Source organism: Arthrobotrys flagrans (genome assembly GCF_004000055.1).
Source record: "Arthrobotrys flagrans strain CBS H-5679 chromosome Unknown unitig_1, whole genome shotgun sequence".
Lineage (NCBI taxonomy): Eukaryota > Fungi > Ascomycota > Orbiliomycetes > Orbiliales > Orbiliaceae > Arthrobotrys > Arthrobotrys flagrans.
Window position 1 is genome coordinate 2,448,723 of NW_027137556.1, and position 19,012 is coordinate 2,467,734.

At 46.5% G+C, this 19,012-nt stretch overlaps 6 protein-coding genes across 6 annotated transcripts; 4 read left to right on the forward strand and 2 right to left on the reverse strand.

The window, feature by feature from the left end:
- Positions 1–230: 230 nt before the first annotated feature.
- DFL_008744 (uncharacterized protein) lies at positions 231–1,624 on the reverse strand (the record flags this gene model as incomplete). The annotated part of the gene is made up of 5 exons (XM_067638521.1): positions 231–985; positions 1,060–1,099; positions 1,167–1,263; positions 1,324–1,488; positions 1,566–1,624. 5 exons carry the CDS (start codon positions 1,622–1,624, stop codon positions 231–233), a joined length of 1,116 nt encoding a protein of 371 aa, XP_067486401.1.
- A 310-nt stretch (positions 1,625–1,934) lies between these two features.
- DFL_008745 (uncharacterized protein) lies at positions 1,935–4,222 on the forward strand (the record flags this gene model as incomplete). Its single annotated transcript, XM_067638522.1, has 7 exons — positions 1,935–2,095; positions 2,183–2,258; positions 2,350–2,643; positions 2,702–2,974; positions 3,033–3,411; positions 3,464–3,900; positions 4,016–4,222. 7 exons carry the CDS (start codon positions 1,935–1,937, stop codon positions 4,220–4,222), a joined length of 1,827 nt encoding a protein of 608 aa, XP_067486402.1.
- A 2,678-nt stretch (positions 4,223–6,900) lies between these two features.
- DFL_008746 (uncharacterized protein) lies at positions 6,901–9,854 on the forward strand (the record flags this gene model as incomplete). Its single annotated transcript, XM_067638523.1, has 6 exons — positions 6,901–7,041; positions 7,110–7,209; positions 7,283–7,489; positions 7,541–7,653; positions 7,714–8,082; positions 8,139–9,854. 6 exons carry the CDS (start codon positions 6,901–6,903, stop codon positions 9,852–9,854), a joined length of 2,646 nt encoding a protein of 881 aa, XP_067486403.1.
- Positions 9,855–11,282: 1,428 nt separating this feature from the next.
- On the reverse strand, positions 11,283–12,918 carry DFL_008747 (uncharacterized protein; the record flags this gene model as incomplete). Its single annotated transcript, XM_067638524.1, has 7 exons — positions 11,283–11,552; positions 11,678–11,897; positions 11,964–12,082; positions 12,143–12,313; positions 12,374–12,445; positions 12,503–12,627; positions 12,693–12,918. The coding sequence occupies 7 exons, from the start codon at positions 12,916–12,918 to the stop codon at positions 11,283–11,285; spliced, it is 1,203 nt and encodes a 400-aa protein (XP_067486404.1).
- A 1,630-nt stretch (positions 12,919–14,548) lies between these two features.
- DFL_008748 (uncharacterized protein) lies at positions 14,549–15,914 on the forward strand (the record flags this gene model as incomplete). Its single annotated transcript, XM_067638525.1, has 3 exons — positions 14,549–14,629; positions 14,868–15,627; positions 15,694–15,914. 3 exons carry the CDS (start codon positions 14,549–14,551, stop codon positions 15,912–15,914), a joined length of 1,062 nt encoding a protein of 353 aa, XP_067486405.1.
- A 969-nt stretch (positions 15,915–16,883) lies between these two features.
- Positions 16,884–18,864, forward strand: DFL_008749 (uncharacterized protein; the record flags this gene model as incomplete). Its single annotated transcript, XM_067638526.1, has 7 exons — positions 16,884–17,052; positions 17,117–17,338; positions 17,401–17,511; positions 17,571–17,896; positions 17,952–18,398; positions 18,472–18,681; positions 18,751–18,864. 7 exons carry the CDS (start codon positions 16,884–16,886, stop codon positions 18,862–18,864), a joined length of 1,599 nt encoding a protein of 532 aa, XP_067486406.1.
- Between the last annotated feature and the right edge of the window lie 148 nt (positions 18,865–19,012).

Consider the following 19,012-nt stretch of genomic DNA (forward strand, 5'->3'; position numbering starts at 1 on the left):
GGACAGCGGGCATGCCGAGAACTCGTTACAATTGCCCTCCGATAGCCCGACCGCGCTAAAAATTGCCCCGCAGAAAAGCCTCATAGATAGCATGTGCATTGGAATTATCTAAAAAGAACCCTCTTTATAATTTGTATATGAAAATATTAAGTTCCTAGGGAAATAGGTATGCATATACAGCAATTTTGTTGTAGATATAGTACTGCTGTATGCAATATAATAAGTCTATATTACGACCGTTTCCTGTCCGGTGCCGCTAGTTCTGCCATTGAAAAACTAGCGGTAAACCCTTTTTTGCCTTGTCTCTGTTTCCGCCTGGCGGGTCTGATATTGGCATCTTGCGGTTTGGCAATTGGCCCTGCATCGTATATCCCCTCCTCGTCCGAGTCCTTCTCAGAATCCTCTTCGTTATCGCTATCTCCTTGCAAAATTTCCGGCGGTCTGTCCTGGCCATTATTTGAGGGTTTTTGTTCAGAAGTCGGATTGGCGAACGGCTTCGAGCTCAGAATTTTCTGTCTTATCTCTTCCATATCATCCTCGTCGTCGTCACTAGGCGGTAAGTCGTAATTCCTCTGCTTGCTGATGGGCGGGTTTATCTTGTGATCGTCGTCTCCCTCCCCCTCTTCGTCTTCTTCCTCGCTCTCTGAAGGCGGTAGCGAATATCTTCGATTCTGGTTTCCTGCGGCCCAAACATCCTCCTCTCCATCGCCGCCCCCTTCCTTCTTGTTCTTGTAGCATTCTTCCAACTGATTTAACCACTCGGTTTCAGCTGCTTTCACTTCATCTGCATCTCCACAGGCTGCATATTTTTCTAGTAGATCTTGATTGATCTCAATAAATGCATGACCCCATGAAAATGGTAGCATTATATCCTCCGCCCAGTCGGGATGGCCCGTGATGTAAAAGCAGGCAGCTAGTGCCTCGGCGCAATTGAGCTTCCAAGGTCGTCCGTAGTTGACAGGGTTTGCTGCCACAAGATATGGCACTGTATTATATCATGAACTGATTAGAACTAGTATGGTGTTTTGTACTAAAGAGGATTCCTTCAGCTCATCTTACATAACCGTTCGTGCTTGCCACCTATCCGCGAAAATGGTATCTAAGGTTGGAATATTAGCAATTACAGAATCCCTCAAACATTTCGAACTAGAATTGAAGAGACATACCTCTGATATTCTTGCCCATGATGCTTCTACCACAGCTGCTCCAGCTTCATTCACAGTCCCTGCATCTGCAGGCGATACCACTATCTTTCCGTTCGGCCTATCTTCGTCCTTCAGCCAAACGTCCAACCGACAGCATTTCAGCATAGAGCCCACATACGTAACGACGACACCTGCAAATTTCTGCCCGACCCTAAGATTTCTTATAAGACCAGCTTTCTCAAGCTTCTTGCCGGAGCATCGTTTCGGGTCGCAGTGGCCAAAATCCCACATTGCGCATTTGTATGCTGGCCTTTTAGATGTGCCGTCCTCATCGTTGTCTCGCCTGCAAAACAGAGGTTCGAAAAACCAACAGTTAGCGGTGCTAAGTTATAATCATGCCAGATCTTCGAGTGTTCGTACCTCTGCCTTGGGCGACTATACTTGTCGCCCCCCTTCCCTTTATTTGAGTGTCGAACCATATTTGTGGCTGTAATGAATGTTGTTATTTAGTGAACATCTGCTTTCTATGTTTTTTGGTCGCAAGAAAGATTTAATCCTGGCAAACCGCTCTTCGAAACTGCGGCTTGGAGGGTGACGTTGCCGCCCCGGTTCCAAGCCCGAAAACACCACGTCCCACCTATCCACCACCTCGATTCTCCTTGATTCCTCCCCATCGCCATTGCGTTCCCACAAATTGTCGTACAAATACACATTCCGGAGCTGAGTTCCCTCTAATTTATATTACAAGATTGTCAGGCAAGGACTTGTATGGAGGCAGCATCCGTCAGAATGGCAGCAAGAGACCGGTGGAACATGTATCCCGCGGAGCCCCACGGCTCATCACAACTTCAGCGCTTCATACATACAGCATGCGATCCGATGAACTTCGAGCCTAATCTGGCGCTACAGCTTGAGATTGCGGACCTGATAAATTCGAAGAAGGGAAACACGTATGGCTTCCATGTTTTTGGATCCCCCGCCTCCAATTTCATCTTACAGGCGACCCCGCTAATATTAGTGCTGTTTTCCGGACGTAGACCGAGAGAAGCTGCCGTCGCGATTGTCGGTTACATCAACAGTCGGAACCCAAATGTGTCCCTCCTTGCTTTATCGGTATGTCTGGCGAACGGACTCTGGTGCTATCTTATATACTAGCTAAGGGATTCTATGGGACACTTCTTGCTGATTTCAGCACGGACGATAGTTATTAGACATTTGTGTTAAGAACTGCGGATACCCCTTCCACCTACAAATATCGACAAAGGACTTTCTTAATGAGCTGGTGCGACGATTCCCGGAGCGGCCTCCGGTCCGTTACTCGAGAGTACAGATGAAGATTTTGGAGGCAGTTGAGGAATGGAAGACGACAATATGCCAAACAAGCAGATATAAGGAGGACCTAGGTTTCATCAGGGATATGCATCGATTGCTGAGTTATAAAGGATATGTTTTTCCAGAGATACGGAAAGAGGATATGGCTGTTTTGAACCCTTCGGAGGTATGGGTCATATTCTATATAACCGCCAAGTATCTAGGTAGCTAACAAAGACATATAGAATCTCAAATCGGCTGAAGAGCTTGAGGAGGAAGAACGTGCTGCACAATCCGCGAAACTCCAAGAACTCATCCGGAGAGGAACACCACAAGATCTACAAGAAGCCAACCAGCTTATGAAAGTGATGGCCGGGTATGATCAGACGAACAAAACGGACTACCGGCAAAAGGCAGCCGAGGATATCGCCAAGCTGCAGGAGAAACAGCGATTACTAGACGAAATGCTCGCCAAAGTCAACCAAGGCGAGAATATCGGAGATGGAGACGCATTTGAGGTACATTTCTCGGCCTATGTCATGGTCAATACTTCCTAACATAATCGTCGCACCTTAGGAACTAGCAAATACTCTACGGAATGCTCAACCTAAATTACACAAAATGGCAGAAGAGGAAAGTGACGATGCAGAGGCTGTCGCTAAGTTGTTCACTCTCAATGATACTATCAATGCGACAATTGAGAAATATAAACTTCTCAAGAAGGGCGACTATGCCGGCGCCGCAGCCGTCAAACCTGGTGTTGTTCCTCCTGGCGCGACATCTACAGATTTGATTGATTTGATGGGTGACGAAATCACCAGCAATGGTAGTTCGAATGGCGCCAGTAACACAGGAAAGAAGGTATCTAGTCTGGAAGATGATCTACTCGGACTGTCTATTGGTGGTGGCAGTGGTGGGGGCGGTGGAATTGCCCTTGGGTTCGGCGCGAATTCAAGTAAGCTATAACTTTGTGCGGTGCTTCAAAAGATTCTGCTAACGATGCGTAGATATACCTGGACCTCCATTATTATCCTCAACCCTGAATTCAAGCACAGCTCGAGGGGCCACACCTGATTTCTCATTAAGCAACTTCCCTTCCAACCATAACAGGCAGACGTCGTCGCCCACCAACCCAATGTCTGTCCTCGCGGGTCTTTCTGGGTTATCCGGTTCATCGCGCCCTCCTCCTCCACCCCCACAGCAGCCTCAATTTGTACAGAATGACGACGACGATTTTGCCGCATTTTCGTCTGCGGTACCGCCTAGCTCTCAGCTCCCGCCACTCAAGAGTACGGAACGAGAATTGACTTCGTCGCCATTGCGAATAGTGGTGGAAACGTCTCCGAGATACCCGGCCGATGGCCCTCTCAACCTTAAGGCCAAGTTCTCCAGTGCAACCACCGAGGGTTTAAAAGATGTAACATTCCAACTCGCTGTAACAAGAGTAAGGCAACCTGACCCGACTCTGCAAGTCTCATCCGAACTTGGATCACCTTTTTTTGCATCTCCATGTCATTTTATTGGGAGATAGGGCTGACCCAGATTTTTCTTTTCTATAGTCGCTACAACTTAAGATGGAGCACCAGAGTGGTACAGCGCTTCAGCCGCATGAAGTGGATGGGATCAATCAGATGATTCGGATCACTGGGGTAGCACCAGGAGCAGGCGGTAGTGTAAAAATGCGGTGGAAGGTTTCCTACCGGGTTGGTGACAATCCACAATTGAGGGAAGAGATGGGTGAGGTTACTGGGCTCCCAGTTTCGTGATAGGGTTATATTTTTTCCGATATGCATTATCGGCGTCAATTGGTGATGCGAGCTTCGGAGCTCGGTACGAGGTACCACGGGAGATCAGCTTACTGCTATATTCTATTTAAAGAATTTAGGTTATATTCCTAAGCATAATGTTTTTCATATCTTGAAAAACCCTTTACTTTCTCTGGTTGGTGTTTTAAAATTTTGCCCAAATACTTGCTGCAAGCTTCTTTCCTTCGTTTTCCAGTCCACCTGGTTAGCATTTTGCGCCAGATTTTGGCGACTTTTTTTTTTTTACTGAGCATGAAGTTCAAGCATGCACAAAAGAATCAGTATAAGCTTACTGAACCAGGTTTTCCTTTTTATACGACCCTCGACCCTGCACATCAGTGCATTGCATGAGATTCGCACTTCGAAACCTTTTCTATCTATGATCTAATCCCATAGATGAATAAAAAGTAGTCACGAAAATTAAATTGCTGGAGATCTAGACCGATTTGGGATTTAACCTTGTGGCCCAGACCAAATTTAGGTCAAATTTCTGTTACCGACGTTTTTGTCCCAGGATACAGGATCTGGATAAGCTATACAATGCAGCGCAGCCTAGGCCATGCATTCGAGCCAGTGGTGTTTCCCGTTGGCTCGATTAATAGTCCCAGCGATAATGTTGCTCGTTCGCGGTGCACTAAATGTTTGTACGACATGCTGTACCGACAGCCAATCGATGAACGAAGGAAAATCTGATATCCCAAACATCACGGAAAAACTACCGGCGCTTATGATCACAATCTAGCCTTTAAAGTAACATTAATGATGACAGACCAATGCAAGAAGCACTGGGGTCTCGTATTCCCCTCTAATCAAAAACCTGTCTAACCACACCTAAAGATATGAAGCCTAGCTCACTGGAATCACGCAATATTTCGGCACGGAAAGCTCCAATGTGGTGAAGTTTTCGAAAGTCTCAACTGCCGGGAAATGCGGGCTAAACTCTGTTGTGCCAAATATTACCACCCGCGAGCGGATTGGGGTTGTTTTTATAGACGACTGCATCCCTCGATAAGAAGCGACAGGGGATCCCTGCACCCAAATCGTTCGCATTTTTCCTTAAGGTGCGGCGTAGAAAGCGAGGGAGGTGGCCAGGCTCGATCCTGGCAGCAAAACCACCCAACTGACAATCTACACAGTAGTAACCCCGAAGTTTGGAGTTCGAAGATTAGCTCATTGAACTAAAATCTCGAAAGTCATGACGGTTTTGATCGAGAACACTAGTGCGGCTAAGGCTGCTGCTTCCAGAGCTATTAGGATAATCAAGTTTCCTATACTCTTGTCGCATAAGTATCGAAAGACCATTGAGTTTCGGTGGTTAGCGATGAGGCTTGATAGAAATAGAACCGAAGCACTGTTGTCAAAATGGGATTCCCGAGCGGGCAAGGATTATGGGAAAGCGAAGGGAGGATTCCACTGCCGGAAACCTTGTTTTCAGCCTTTTATTTTCTGGCGAGGACCCATCACATCGGAATCGCAAAAGAAATTTTAGGATATTTGGGCGAAGTTCGTAAACTTTGGAGCTCTCATTTGGAGCCTGAGGAAATGCTGGACCCCTATTCACACGAGACCAACTGATCAACTGCCATTGAAACATCCGAATGCTTCAATTGGCTGCCAGTAAAATACCTAAAATCCTGCACTGGATCATCTGAACAGCAGCCCAAGAAGCACGTTTTGTTTAGCGTGTGCCCGTGCAGCCAAATGTGGAGGCAGGCCACATGAACTATTGTTCTTAAACGACGTTTTCAGGACAACCGTGACTCCACCTGCTCGCCTTCATCAAATTTATTGGAACAAAGAGGTTGGCTGTTAGAAAATTCAAATTAGACGATGCCAGGACCTTTAGAATTATTATCGACGCACCAGCGTCAGCTCGTTCGAAATGTGCATTGGAAGGAAGTAAAAACTTACCTACATATCTAAAAATATGAATAGAATGCCCTATTCTTGAAGAATTTCCGAGTCTCTTGTTCTCTATCAAGAATGGGACGAAAATAGAGAGATCGACAAGGAGCTAGGATTCTAGCTAACGATAAATCTATTCATGTCAGACGGACATGCGTGGAGGAAATCGTAAATAATATCAAGAAACCAAGCTACATGAGGTAGTGGAGCTCATGTCTTTGGATTCGAGGCGACATGGCCTTGAGGTTTTCCGAGTCTGTTCCCTGTTCCAACCGCGTCAAAGAGGCTCACAACTGATGACGAGCACATGCAACCGTTTCCCCAACTACAAGATGGACGACGAATCAACGGCAGAGTGTGGGGTCCAATGTAAAGGCACTGAAAGAAGAAAAAAATATATAGTTTCTTGACAGCCCTGCGCGCGAAGGCAAAGAAGGTAACAAGATGGATTACGCCGTCTTAGCTGGTGGAATTATATAAGGATAGCGCGAGTACCTCCGATGGTACCAGAAGGCATCCTCTTTTTTTCCCTCTCCTTCCCCACAGAAGAAGCTGAATCAGAAGATCTAAAGCAGCTGGAGGGTTTTGGTGCTCAGTTAGTTGATTGAGTTCATATTTTGGGGGGCGTTTTTAATACGGGTTTATTCCACTCAATTTTCGGAGTTCTAAATACCTATATCTCCGACCTCCACGCCAGACCCCAGGCTGTGGGTATTTCTCTCCCTTCAGACGCCATGTCGTCGACCGTAAGCTCTGCGATCGTTACGGCGAGCGCGAACGCGACGACGAAGGTTGCCGACCAGACCGGTATCATCGGTGGCGCCAATCCAGCCCACTATAACGAAAAAGAACCCATCGTTGTTTTTATTGTCCAGGTTAGTGCATGCATTGAAACTTCGGAGTCGATATTAGCTTGATAAGGTTGTTAACGTCTCGGATATAGCTCTTCTTGATCGTGGTATTATGTCGTCTGTTACATTGGCCATTGTCGAAGCTCAGGCAGCCGCGAGTCATTGCCGAGGTCATTGGTGGTATTATATTAGGTACGATTAGACCGGCAGATGCGCCATAAGATGATATTGTTGATGTCATGATACTAATCGCGGATCTATACAGGTCCCACGGTCATGGGTAGAGTTCCCGGTTTCACTGCGAATATCTTCCCGCCGGAAGCAAGGCCAAATCTCAATCTTGTCGCAAATTTCGGTCTCGTCCTCTTCCTATTCTTGATCGGACTTGAAGTTGATTTCCGTATCATGATCGAAAACTGGCAGATCGCTTTGGGAGTTGGTACCCTCGGCATGGTTGTGCCATTCGGATTTGGTTCGTACCACGAAGAACGTGATAGGGTGCACAGGGACTGATTGTTTCTAGGTGCTGCAATTGCATACGGTCTATACAGAGAGTTCGGACAGGACCCAGGGGTTAACCAGGATGTCAACTTCGGTATCTTCCTTCTCTTCGTCGGTGTCGCTTTCAGTATCACTGTATGTACCCAAGCCAATACCCAGGAGATAAAAGGTCATGAACGCTAACTTGATTCTTAGGCTTTCCCGGTCCTGTGTCGTATCCTTACGGAACTCAAATTATTGGGTACCAACGTTGGTGTCATCGTTCTCGCGGCTGGCGTCGGTAACGACGTTGTTGGCTGGATTCTTCTTGCCTTGACCGTTGCCCTTATTAATGCTGGGACTGGCGTCGCTGCTGTCTACGTCCTTTTGGTTGCCGTCGGGTTTGTTCTCTTCCTGTTCTTTGTCGTAAAGCCAATTTTCCATTGGTATTTGCGCAAGACCGGAAATATGGGAAACCCTAGCCAGGGCGCCCTTACCGTTACCCTCCTGCTCTGCTTGAGTTCCGCCTGGTTCACTAATGTTATTGGTGTCCACGCCATCTTCGGCGGTTTCGTCGTTGGACTTGTACGTACCACTCATAACCTATCCGGATTTCCGGCGATGCTAATGCCAATACCTAGATTTGTCCCCACGAAGGTGGTTTCGCCGTCGCTGTCGCTGAGAAGATCGAAGATTTAGTCACCGTTCTGTTCCTCCCGCTCTATTTCACCCTCTCCGGTCTCAACACCGATGTTGGCCTCCTCAATAGCGGTATCGTCTGGGCCTACGTTATTGGTGTGCTCGCTATCGCCTTTATCACCAAGATCATCGGAGGTACCCTTGCCGCGAAGTTTTTCAAGCTCCGTTGGAGAGAATCCCTCGCCGTCGGAATTTTGATGTCTTGCAAGGGTCTCGTTGAACTTATCGTGTTAAACATTGGTCTTACTGCTGGTGTTATTTCACAGCGCACATTTACTATCTTCGTCGTTATGGCTTTGGTCACTACATTCGCCACCACTCCTTTGGTTACTTTCCTGTACCCAGAATGGTACCAGAAGAAATGCATTGCCTGGAGAGCAGGCAAGATCAATTGGGATGGTACCCCAACTGCTCAGTCTGAGGACGAGCCAGAGAGCAAGACCAAAACCACTATTAGCAGGCTCACCATTCTCCTTCGTTTGGATACCCTACCTAGCTTGATGTCCTTCGTTTCTCTTCTCAAAGGAGAGCAAGAACCTCTCCCGCCCCTCGTTCACAAATCCAAGAAAGGCGAGGAATCCAGCTCAAAATCCGAAGAAGTTGCAAAGGTTGGGGGTCCAAGGGCCCCGAGATTAGAGGTTCACGGCCTTCGTCTGCGTGAACTCGGAGAACGAACATCCGCTGTTATGCGTGTTGCGGAAGAACACGAGTTCGCAGAGAGAGATCCAGTCGTCAATACCTTCAAGGCATTCGGTAGAATGAACAACATTGCCTGCGCAACCGGTCTATCTATCGTCCCCGAGGATGCATTCTCCGGAGTTCTAATCGATCGTGCAAAGGATACATCCTCTGATCTATTGGTCGTCCCATGGAGCGAAACCGGTCAAATCAGTGACAACTATGACCAAAACTTGGAAAGCAAAGACCAGCAGTTTGGATCTGGCCCATACGTTCATTTCTTAACATCACTTGTTCAAGACAGTACCTCCAAGCTTGCTATCTTCATTAACCGTGGATTCGGCGGTGTCAGCCGTAGCGACCGAACTCTCACCCGCCGCAACAGCACTATCTCCGGCGCCGTTTCCCGCGTTAAGACTGGTATCCAAGAATCGGCTACTCTTCCAGTCCTAGACCCATCTCATCATATCTTCTTCCCTTTCATTGGTGGTTCCGATGACCGCGCAGCTCTCCGATTCGTCCTTCAACTTGTCAAGAACACCAATATCACTGCTACCATCGTCCAGATTGTTTCTAATGCTAGCACCGAAGCTGCATCGAAAGAGGCAGGCGCAGTTCAAGCCACCGCCTCTTCCGCAGGAAGCATCACAGAAGACGACGCCGCATTCTACCTTCAAATCGCTGCCTCCATCCCCTCAGAAATCTCCCAGCGTATCGTCTTTGAAACCCTGGAAACCGATTCTCCAATTCAAACCATCATCACCCGTGCCAAACAAGAAGTTGGAACAACCCTCAAGAACGCCGGTGACCTCGTGATCGTTGGAAGAACACATACTGAAAACTATGCTTCCCAACTCACAGGTGTTGCCTCCGACCACGCTCCTCCAGTCTCCAGTGACGCAAGGAGGATCATTGGAGTTGTTGCTGAGTCTGTTCTTGTTGCCCAGGTCAGGGCTTCTCTATTGGTTTACCGGGCATAAATGAATTCGCTATTTTCATATTTAATTAGAAAAGTCTTTCGTTCCCACTCACCTCTGCCGTTCCTTTTTGGACCGTAAAAATTAAAAGAAACAAAGAAATTGGAAAAAAATACCATCCGAATACTACTGTGAGAGTATTTTGGGAAGCAGGATTATTACCTGGGTACCTATTCGAAGCCCTTTTTTGTCTGTTCTGAATACCAGGTGGGGGTTTTGAGTATTTCCATTGGCGAATTGGACGTTTAACTATTGTAGTGGGCTCCTTTTTTTATAACCATCATTTTGGTTTCATGTCTCTCCGGCCTATTGGGAATATTATGAGCTTCTTTGTGTTTTAATGATATCACGTACGTTCGTTGGGGCTTGTATTATCTATGACATCTTTAATCTAGCTAGTAGCTTTAGCCATTTTGCTTCATACCGTACCGCTACCTTCAACCAGACGCTATACATTCCCGATATATCGCGATGAACATAGAAACAAGGCTGTAGCTAGCTACGTAATAAACATTCCTCGTGAGTAAGAGGGGTAAAGTTGTCATTCTCGTTAATCTATCTAGCCTCGAAGTCTGTATATACCAAGGTAACCCGGCGTAAGTTCCCCCAATTTGTCCTCCTTAAAACTACAGTACGTTTTATGAACATGAACATACTAATAGTTATTACATTAATAATTACATATGCGAAAACTAGGTATCGAAATAATAAAACAAGAACACAAACTCTTGTCTCGGGAGCCTTAGGGTGTCAACGTGTGCGGCGGTCTTAGCGGCATTCCGTGGATATTCCCAGTCCTATGATATTTATGAATATTGTTAATTTATGCCCGTGCTTTACTGGCGAGGAAGATATATCCCAAAGGCCGGACTTACGAAATCAATACCACTTAATCCCAAGTCTATGACAGCTCGTGCGGCAGACTTCGCAAAGGTGTTTCGCTGTTCTGGTGTCACTAATGCAGTTCCCCAGGCCCCCTCTGATGTGGCTACCCATCCACCAGCAGAGAGCATAACCTTGAGATTCCTGTTTTCATAAATTCATGGATGTGCTCTATATGATCATGACAGGATATAGCAGCTTTGCAGTCTTCTCTTCTTCATTTTGGATATTTAGTGATGTATAATTGAGGTTACATACGGCGCGGGTTATTCTGCACATCGGACTTATTGGTGGATCATCACGATCCTAATTATATAAAGCTGATGTTAGACTATGAATTCCAAGCTTGCAAATTTTCTATGTACAATAATATAACATGATTTACGACCATCTATCGTGAAGTGTACTTTTGTATGATCTATCGCCCGATTAATTTGCATTTCGTTGACAGATCACTTTCGGGTGCCCATCTGCACGCCATAAATATCCCATGCGCGCAACGACATGCTAATCATGACCTTCCCACGAGTCTCACACTTACGACAACAATTATCTAATAAATGCCTCCGGTGAAGAATCCTCGAATGTTACCTTACCAGTTTTAGCTACGGTGGCCATCTTCACCGTGAGAGTTTCCTCACGCCCGGGCGATGAAAGGCCAGACGAATGCTCTGGTTGGTCCGGTGGATGAAATCTATCAAGAGCGCCAGGTTCGACTGACGCCGTGTCATTAATTTCGTCCTTGGTGAACACGTCTGTCAATCGTGATGTTCGCGATTGGACGAGGATCGTGCTGGGGCCTTTGAATTGCAAGAACAACTGATAGCGATAACGAATTAGCATGTTCTAAAAAAAGACTGCCGTACTAGGGCAGATCCCCCAGTCCTCGGGTTCCAGAAGAACATTTGGGAAAAGGAAAGGTCTTAGGTATAGAATCAACTTACCCTATCGCCCCATAGAACACGTCGTACCCAGGTTTTGGTGTTATAAAAGATTTTGGATATGACCTGGTACGTATCGGTCTTCATCATTGTAGAAACGAGCTCAGACTTTGGGAAGAGCCCTCGTAAGATACTCAATTTAGGTAGCTGGAACCTCAAGGTCGTTTGAGCAAGTCGATATGGGCGGGGCCGGTCAGTGCCAATCGAGTAAGCCAACAAGTGACTTCAAGACCATATAGAACCAGTATTAGCAAATATGTCTACCATCGAGCACCAAGCGATTACATACGTTGGGTGTATAATCATCTCTTCACCGTCTCCAAGAATGATTTGGTAGACTTGCCCTTTACCGACCAGCGCAGCCAGACCTCGGCCGGATATTCGTGAATTACTCCATTGTGCAGGACTCTTGGACGGTTAGCGGGTCATATCACTAAACGATCAGTTATCATGGAAAGAAAGAATCACCATTGTCCGGTTGATGATAGGTGTAGTCTGAATGGAGTGGCCGGTCCATGCAAGCAATGCATTTCTTTGCGTAACCATCCAATCGATTGCCCCATCGAGCTCGATCACAGCGAAGGTCGTATTTGGAGAGTTTGTGCCGACGAGACATGTCAAAGGAGTTGTTGATGATATCTAACAAACATCAGTCTTCCCATTCACATTGAACTGAGAACTTTAATTTTTCCAAGGTACATTTTGATAAAGGAAGGGTATTCCTAGCATCGCTCTTCGAATCGGCTTAAGCATGGCAAGAGTCGACACAGCCTAGTTTACCAAATTAGTTATAAGACAAGATCCAAATACAGAATTATATAGACCCACCTTATTGATATCGCCTTTTGCAGTGGCACCTAGTAATGTTCCTCTTCTGGTATAGAGAATCGCATCTGATGGTAATGAAACGGATAGAAGGGAATGAGGTGCTCCAAGGACTTCGAACTCGACGGCTATCAAATTGTCAGCGCTTCCAGTTTTGCAAACTCAAATTCGAGATATGGAAGTAAAGACAAACTCTGAGGGAAAGGCCCCTTGCCACTAAGTTTCGGGATAGTCCGAGTTTCTTGAGTGAGGTCAATTGGTGGTGTGAGAGAAGTTATCGATGGTGTCGCCTTAACATGGACAGAGCGGGTCGGTATCACGAGACGGGAGTGAGGAGGTCGTGAGGGAGTACAGGACTCTTGGAGAATGCTGAGGATGCAGGATCGCGTCCTTCGCGCAGGGCGGGAGGCGAAAGCCATGCCGCCACTAATATCCTGGTGCAGGTGGGAGTGCCGGGAAGGAAGATGTCGACGTCAAGACCGAAGAGCCGAAGTCGTCGGGAAGTGTTGAAGGCTTCACAATTATACGCAAAAGAATTACCTATGGGGTATATATTTAGTGTTTGGCTAGAAGCCAATTGGGAGTTTCTTTGCCTAAAAACATGACATTATTGCCTTTTACCATAACGTCCCATGGGCAAGAAAAGATCTCCACTAGCTTCAATCTTTGGTAAACACCTTTGCGCGATTGTCACCGGTTCAATCCTGGACGCCGCCATTTTATTTTGTACTTTTTTGCAATTTTTTTTGGTTGTTTTTTTTTGGTTGTCGTCTTGATCAGGCTAAGCAATTTCCCAAACCAACAAACCCTTGGCTCTTGATTCACTTGTGTTGGAACTAACCAACACAACCCCCCTGTTGTATTTTTAACTCAGCCTTTTAATTTTAACTCAGCCTTTGGGATAACTTAAATGGCCCCGTAGCTATACCCTCTTAGTAGTTATGGGCTTGGTATTTTCCGCCTACGTTTCTACTACCAAGTTATTCCTTCCCGCTGATACAGTAAAGTTAGAAATTCTACGGCTGAAAGGTCAAAACAACGACACTTGTGGCCAACCGGCGGCTGGGGACAAGGCTACGGCCAACGAGTGTATAGATGGCTGCCTTATATATACTAGATGCCTAAGTATTTAAGAACTCGACACCCCATATGTACCCATATGGCCATGGCTAAGCACTACAGGAAAAACGAGGGGTGTGCACCCTTATAACACAATTACATGAATAGTTTATATAAGTAGTTATAAGCTACTTTACAGTTAAGGCATTCCAAGTCTGCCCGGTTCATAATTTAGACGCTCGATCATACATATCCCAGTTTTAATATATATCGATTCGACTTAATAGTCAAGGATCGGGATAGAAATCAAAGGATCCACCGTCGATGCAGCCAAAACCATGAAAAATCTACTAAATACGACCATTTTGTTTCTATTAGCTCCTTTATACCTCCTCGTGAGCTTTCCCTGCCAAGTTCTCTCAGACGTAAAAGTTCCGCGAAATCAATTTAAAATTGGCACAAATGAACATGTACGCTGTTTCTGGAGCTACATTGTTAAAAGGGATCAAAGAAAAAACGAGAAGGAGCTCAGGAGATTCCGTGAAGAAGCTCTCCAGGCCGCTATCCCTCCTAGGAATCTTGGAGTTTACGAGTATAAAAGCGAGTACTTAGGGACGTGGGCATTTATTGTGGATGGGATACATGGTTCGCCAGAGGATGAGGAATTGAAAGAAAAGCTTGTGAATTCTTTTCCCAAATTGGTATCTAGATATCTCTAAATCTGACTACTTGCATGCGCGCACGTACACGTCGAGATATTTAGGGTATGAGCTGATAGAAGCCTCCTAGATTTCGATCTATGGCGATATAAATATCCAGGATCATTGGGCTGGCCCTCCATTGGCAGGCACGAGCACAGATGGGCCACCCCGAGAGATACCTCTATCCGGACTCCCATATCGAAGAAGGACGAAAAGGCGCTCGTTCGACGCGCCTAACAGAGAAGGTCTTTTAAAAGGCAGAGCGCCCAATGACGCTAGTGATGACGAAATGGTTGACAGTCCGGAGCCACGGTTGCTCGGGTTTAAAACGAGTTTCCACGAAATGTTGACGGTATCTCAGCCACCGAAAGTAAGTTTACAGGACATGCGCGGCTACCGGTTCGAGCCTGCAAACGCGGGAGTAGGCGTGAGAGTATATGTGATAGACTCTGGCTGTGACCCTTCCCATCAGGTATGCTGAGTTGACCCCCCAATTGTACTAATAATCACCGACCTGGTACGGAAGCCTGTCAGTTGCATGCATTCGAATGATATGGTAAGCTAATACTAGCGTACATGTCTATGTGGAAACGGCTCCGAACTTGAAGGCATTTGACTATCAGAGAGACAAGCTGCTCGAAAGGGGCTCGGCCTCCTGGATCTACTCGGGCCCTCTCCCCAACGACGAGAAGAATGACGACGACCTCCCTAATTTCATAGGAAATATACCCGGAAGCCTCGCCAATGGATATCTGTGGGGATACCACGGAACTGCGGCAGCAGGTAAAGTTGTTGGGTCGGGTTACGGACTTGCCCCTTTCGCGGATTTATTTATCGTTAAAATTCAAACTGGTCGAAACAGCGTATCTACAGAACTAGGTCTCTTGGATACTCTCATTAAAGTCTACGATGATATTAAGAGATCTATTGATGAAGATACCGACCGTAGTATCAAAGGAGCCGTCATTTCTATATCCAGTTTATTCGACCTACATGTCGACGAAGAGGATAACAAGGAATGGTGGGACGCGGTCATAGGGCTCTATCGAGATATCCTGGAGCACTTCGAACATATCAATCCCAAGGTGTATTTAGTAGTCCCAGCAGGGAATGAGGACCCGGGAACACCGATTATAGCCTACCCTACATCCCTAATATTAAATGAACGCGCTGAAAAACCCGGTGCACTCAAGCAATGTTTTGTTGTCGGCGGCGTTGACCGCAATGGGGGCAGGTTGTTTCAGGAGGATCCGAATGTCGACTTCTATGCCCCGGCCGAGGAACTGGCCATACCTCTTCCCCCAATCGATCCGAAACGGCCACACCTACTCGATGGGATTCAGCTTCAAGAAGGCGGGACATCAAACGGTAAGCCACTAGCACTTCCACACATCAACAACTTTCTATGGAGATTATCCGTTAATTTTTATATAGCGACACCGCTTGTGGCGGGCCTTCTTGCAATGTTGATTGGTCAGGGGGAAATCGACCCTGCGGTTCAGATGAAGGCATGGGCGTATCCCCGAAAAAGGGGTGGCCACGACGTGATCTGGAATGGGATCAGAGAAGAAATGTGGGCAAAGGCAGGAGGCGAATATGAGCCTAAGGATAGGAAACGGCCCCGGCCACAGGATGACCCGACCGAGGACGTCTAAGCAAGTAGGGGAAAAAATTTTTTTGATAGAGACTGTACCATCCGCGCCCCCCTAGTCAGCAGCACCAGAAGTATTAGTTATTTATATTTTAGTGTGCTAGTATACGTACTAGCTAGTCATAAACTTTTAATTGCATATTTTGAACTTCTGACAAGATATCATAGATGTTATGTCACAAAATTCAATATATATCGATATTGATACCAGTGTTCGAACATACCCGGCTTCCATTGGTTCAATTCCAACACTAGCTAGCCACAGAGTAGTAGTGCTTAGCTAGATCGATCGCGGATTGGGAACCCGGGTTAATTAACCCACCGTCGTAACGAGCAGGCCAAGGCGCTGAACCATGCAAGCACGTGCAGCCCGTGGAGGCAGCCCTGTCATGTCGCGCTCACCAATCTTCTGTCAACATCCCACAATTCCAGCTGTCGTTCGAGCTGTCGTCGTTGCTTTGCTGTTCCAGTCGTAGGTTAGAGGTTGGATGTATATATATATCGAGATAAGAGGGCTCTTCCACCGTTTAAACTGGACGACCTAGTCACCCGACCCACGCGCGTCCGACCCCCAACACATCAGCAGCCGCGACGAACTACGTCTAACTGCAACTGCCTTCCCCAGACATCAGCGACAACATTGCATTGGCGGATTACAAATCGCAGAACTTCACAACCGAACATTCACATTCTCAACTCAGGCTATCTAGAACAATACAATACTGTCGCCTGTCGGGGACGACTCTGCATTTCGTGATAAAAACTCGAGCTTCCGCGATACCAGTCGTTAGCCAGGCGACGTTGAACATTCTGTCTGCCCTGGTCGCCACTTCCATTCTATCCTCCCTCAACAGCAACGGCCGTCATCTCTGTCACCTTTTAACGCTCTATAGTCACGACTGTATATATATAACATCCCGACGTTTTCCCCGGCTCAGTTCTCTCTCAATAACCCCACCATCCGTTCTTTGTCATGAGTGGGGACAAGAAACCGGCTTCTAGCAAGCCTGCATCGTCGTCATCTTCAGAACCTCTGCAAAACCCACCGAAATCCTCCTCCGTCAAACCCGAGAAGCCGAAAACCCAAACCTTCGGACCGCCTTTAAATCTGACAGTACCAAAGAATAAGGCAGTTGGTTGTGGTACGTATTTCATTGACAGGTTTCACTGACAAATCGACCGTTGCTAATGTTATGAGACATAAAGAACATTTATTTGCATTCTATAAGAAACCTGGATGGGGAGTCGAGGATACCAAGGATCGTTATAACAAGAAACTCGATCAGTTGATCGATTATAGAAAGGAGTGCAAAGCGTGCAGCACATGTCATGATGTTCCGGCCTCACTATATCTCTGCATAGAATGTTCGGAACTCAACTGCTGGGACTGTGCAGACCAACACGCAAAGGGCGAGGAACATGAGTTTAGTATGTCAAACATCACGATCAATATCATCTATATTCAATTTAGTCTAACAACAGCTTTCTAGGCTTGAATTACCGTAACGGATATCTCTGGTGTCATAGTTGCCGTGATTTTATATACGATTCCGACCTAGAGCGTGTCAGATGTGCACATGAGAAAGTCATTGCAGCGACGAGTAGGTCACTTATAAATCTCTCCTAGTTAACATCCTACTAATATATCGTCAACTTGTAGGTTTCCGAAAACGCAAGCGTCCCACTGCGGATGAGGCCAGATACATTGAAAACAATTCGAATCCTCAACCATGCAAATCCACCGGTCTCAGAGGCATGGTGAACTTTGGGAACACTTGTTGGATAAGTGTTTCCCTACTCAGTCTTCTCGAAAACCCACTCTTGCGGAACTTCTTTATGACACGTCCTCACGAATACCAAACATGTCAAATCGAGTACTGCCTAGTATGTGAGCTAGGCAAGATTTTCGATGCATTTTACAGTGAGGACAACCTTTCGCCTTTTGCCGCCATGGAATTCATTATTGCCACTTCCAAACGGCTACCAGTAAGTCCCCATCCGAAATCATATTTAGAATAACTAATCTAACGATCACCAATAGTCCTTTAAGGCGACTGAACAGCAAGATCCAAGCGATTTCCTCGGTTCACTACTTAATAAGCTGTGCGAGGATTTTAACCAGAAGGACCCCGCAACGGGAGAGTGCAAATGCATATTGCATCAAGTCTTTCACTGGAGGGTAACTGATCATCGCTTTTGTAAAAGCTGCAAGGCGAAGAACACTCTCGAGGGCCCTTTGAGCGGTCCGCTTTTGCTATTTAACAAGCTGGGAGATAATTGGCGCGATACACCTGCTGGAAAACGAAGAAAGACCGAAACCAAGGCTGAGAACCCGTCCCCAAGCCTCAAGGTATTCCTTGACGAATATTACAAAAAACAGGCCAATGTTCCCTATACTTGCAAAAATTGCAAGACCAGTGGAGAAGGGAACACTACTCATTTCCACTCGTTTAAGGGTTACCCTATGGTGGTGACGTGTTACTTTCCCGTAAGCTCCATTTCCTTTGTCATGACTCGGATCTTTGGGTGCGAACTAATTCACCGACTCTCGAAATCTATAGTGGATGAAAATGGCCGAGAATTCTAATCCCGAGCATGTTGAATTCCCACTAGCGCTTGATTTGAAGGAGTTTGCAACACCAGTTCGATCCGGAAAAGTCAAGCTTGAAGATGCTCCAAGCATTTGGTACGACTTGTTCTTCACCACCGTCCACCACGGAAGTGATAAAGGAGGACACTACGTCTGCTACGCCCGGGACCGTGAGGGATCCGTAAGTGCCCATTTCCCCATTAGGGCGTTATATGTATGAGAAACCGATTTAACAAAGTTACTGCAACAGTGGTTTCATTTCAACGACACCAACGTCACTGTCGCCAAACCCGAGCATGTTCTAGGATCGACGTCTATAATGCTATCGTACATCCTGAGGAAGCTTCCAGAGGCGGAAGCTTAAGACGAATACAGATTTCCGAGAATGACAATATACCTCTCTCGTCAATGCCCTTTATATTTCCCCTCCTCACGTCTTCCCTCCTTTTCTCCTTCCCTTATATAGCGCTGGCCACTCTTTCTCCTCTTTTCATTTGTAGGGCTTGGAGTTA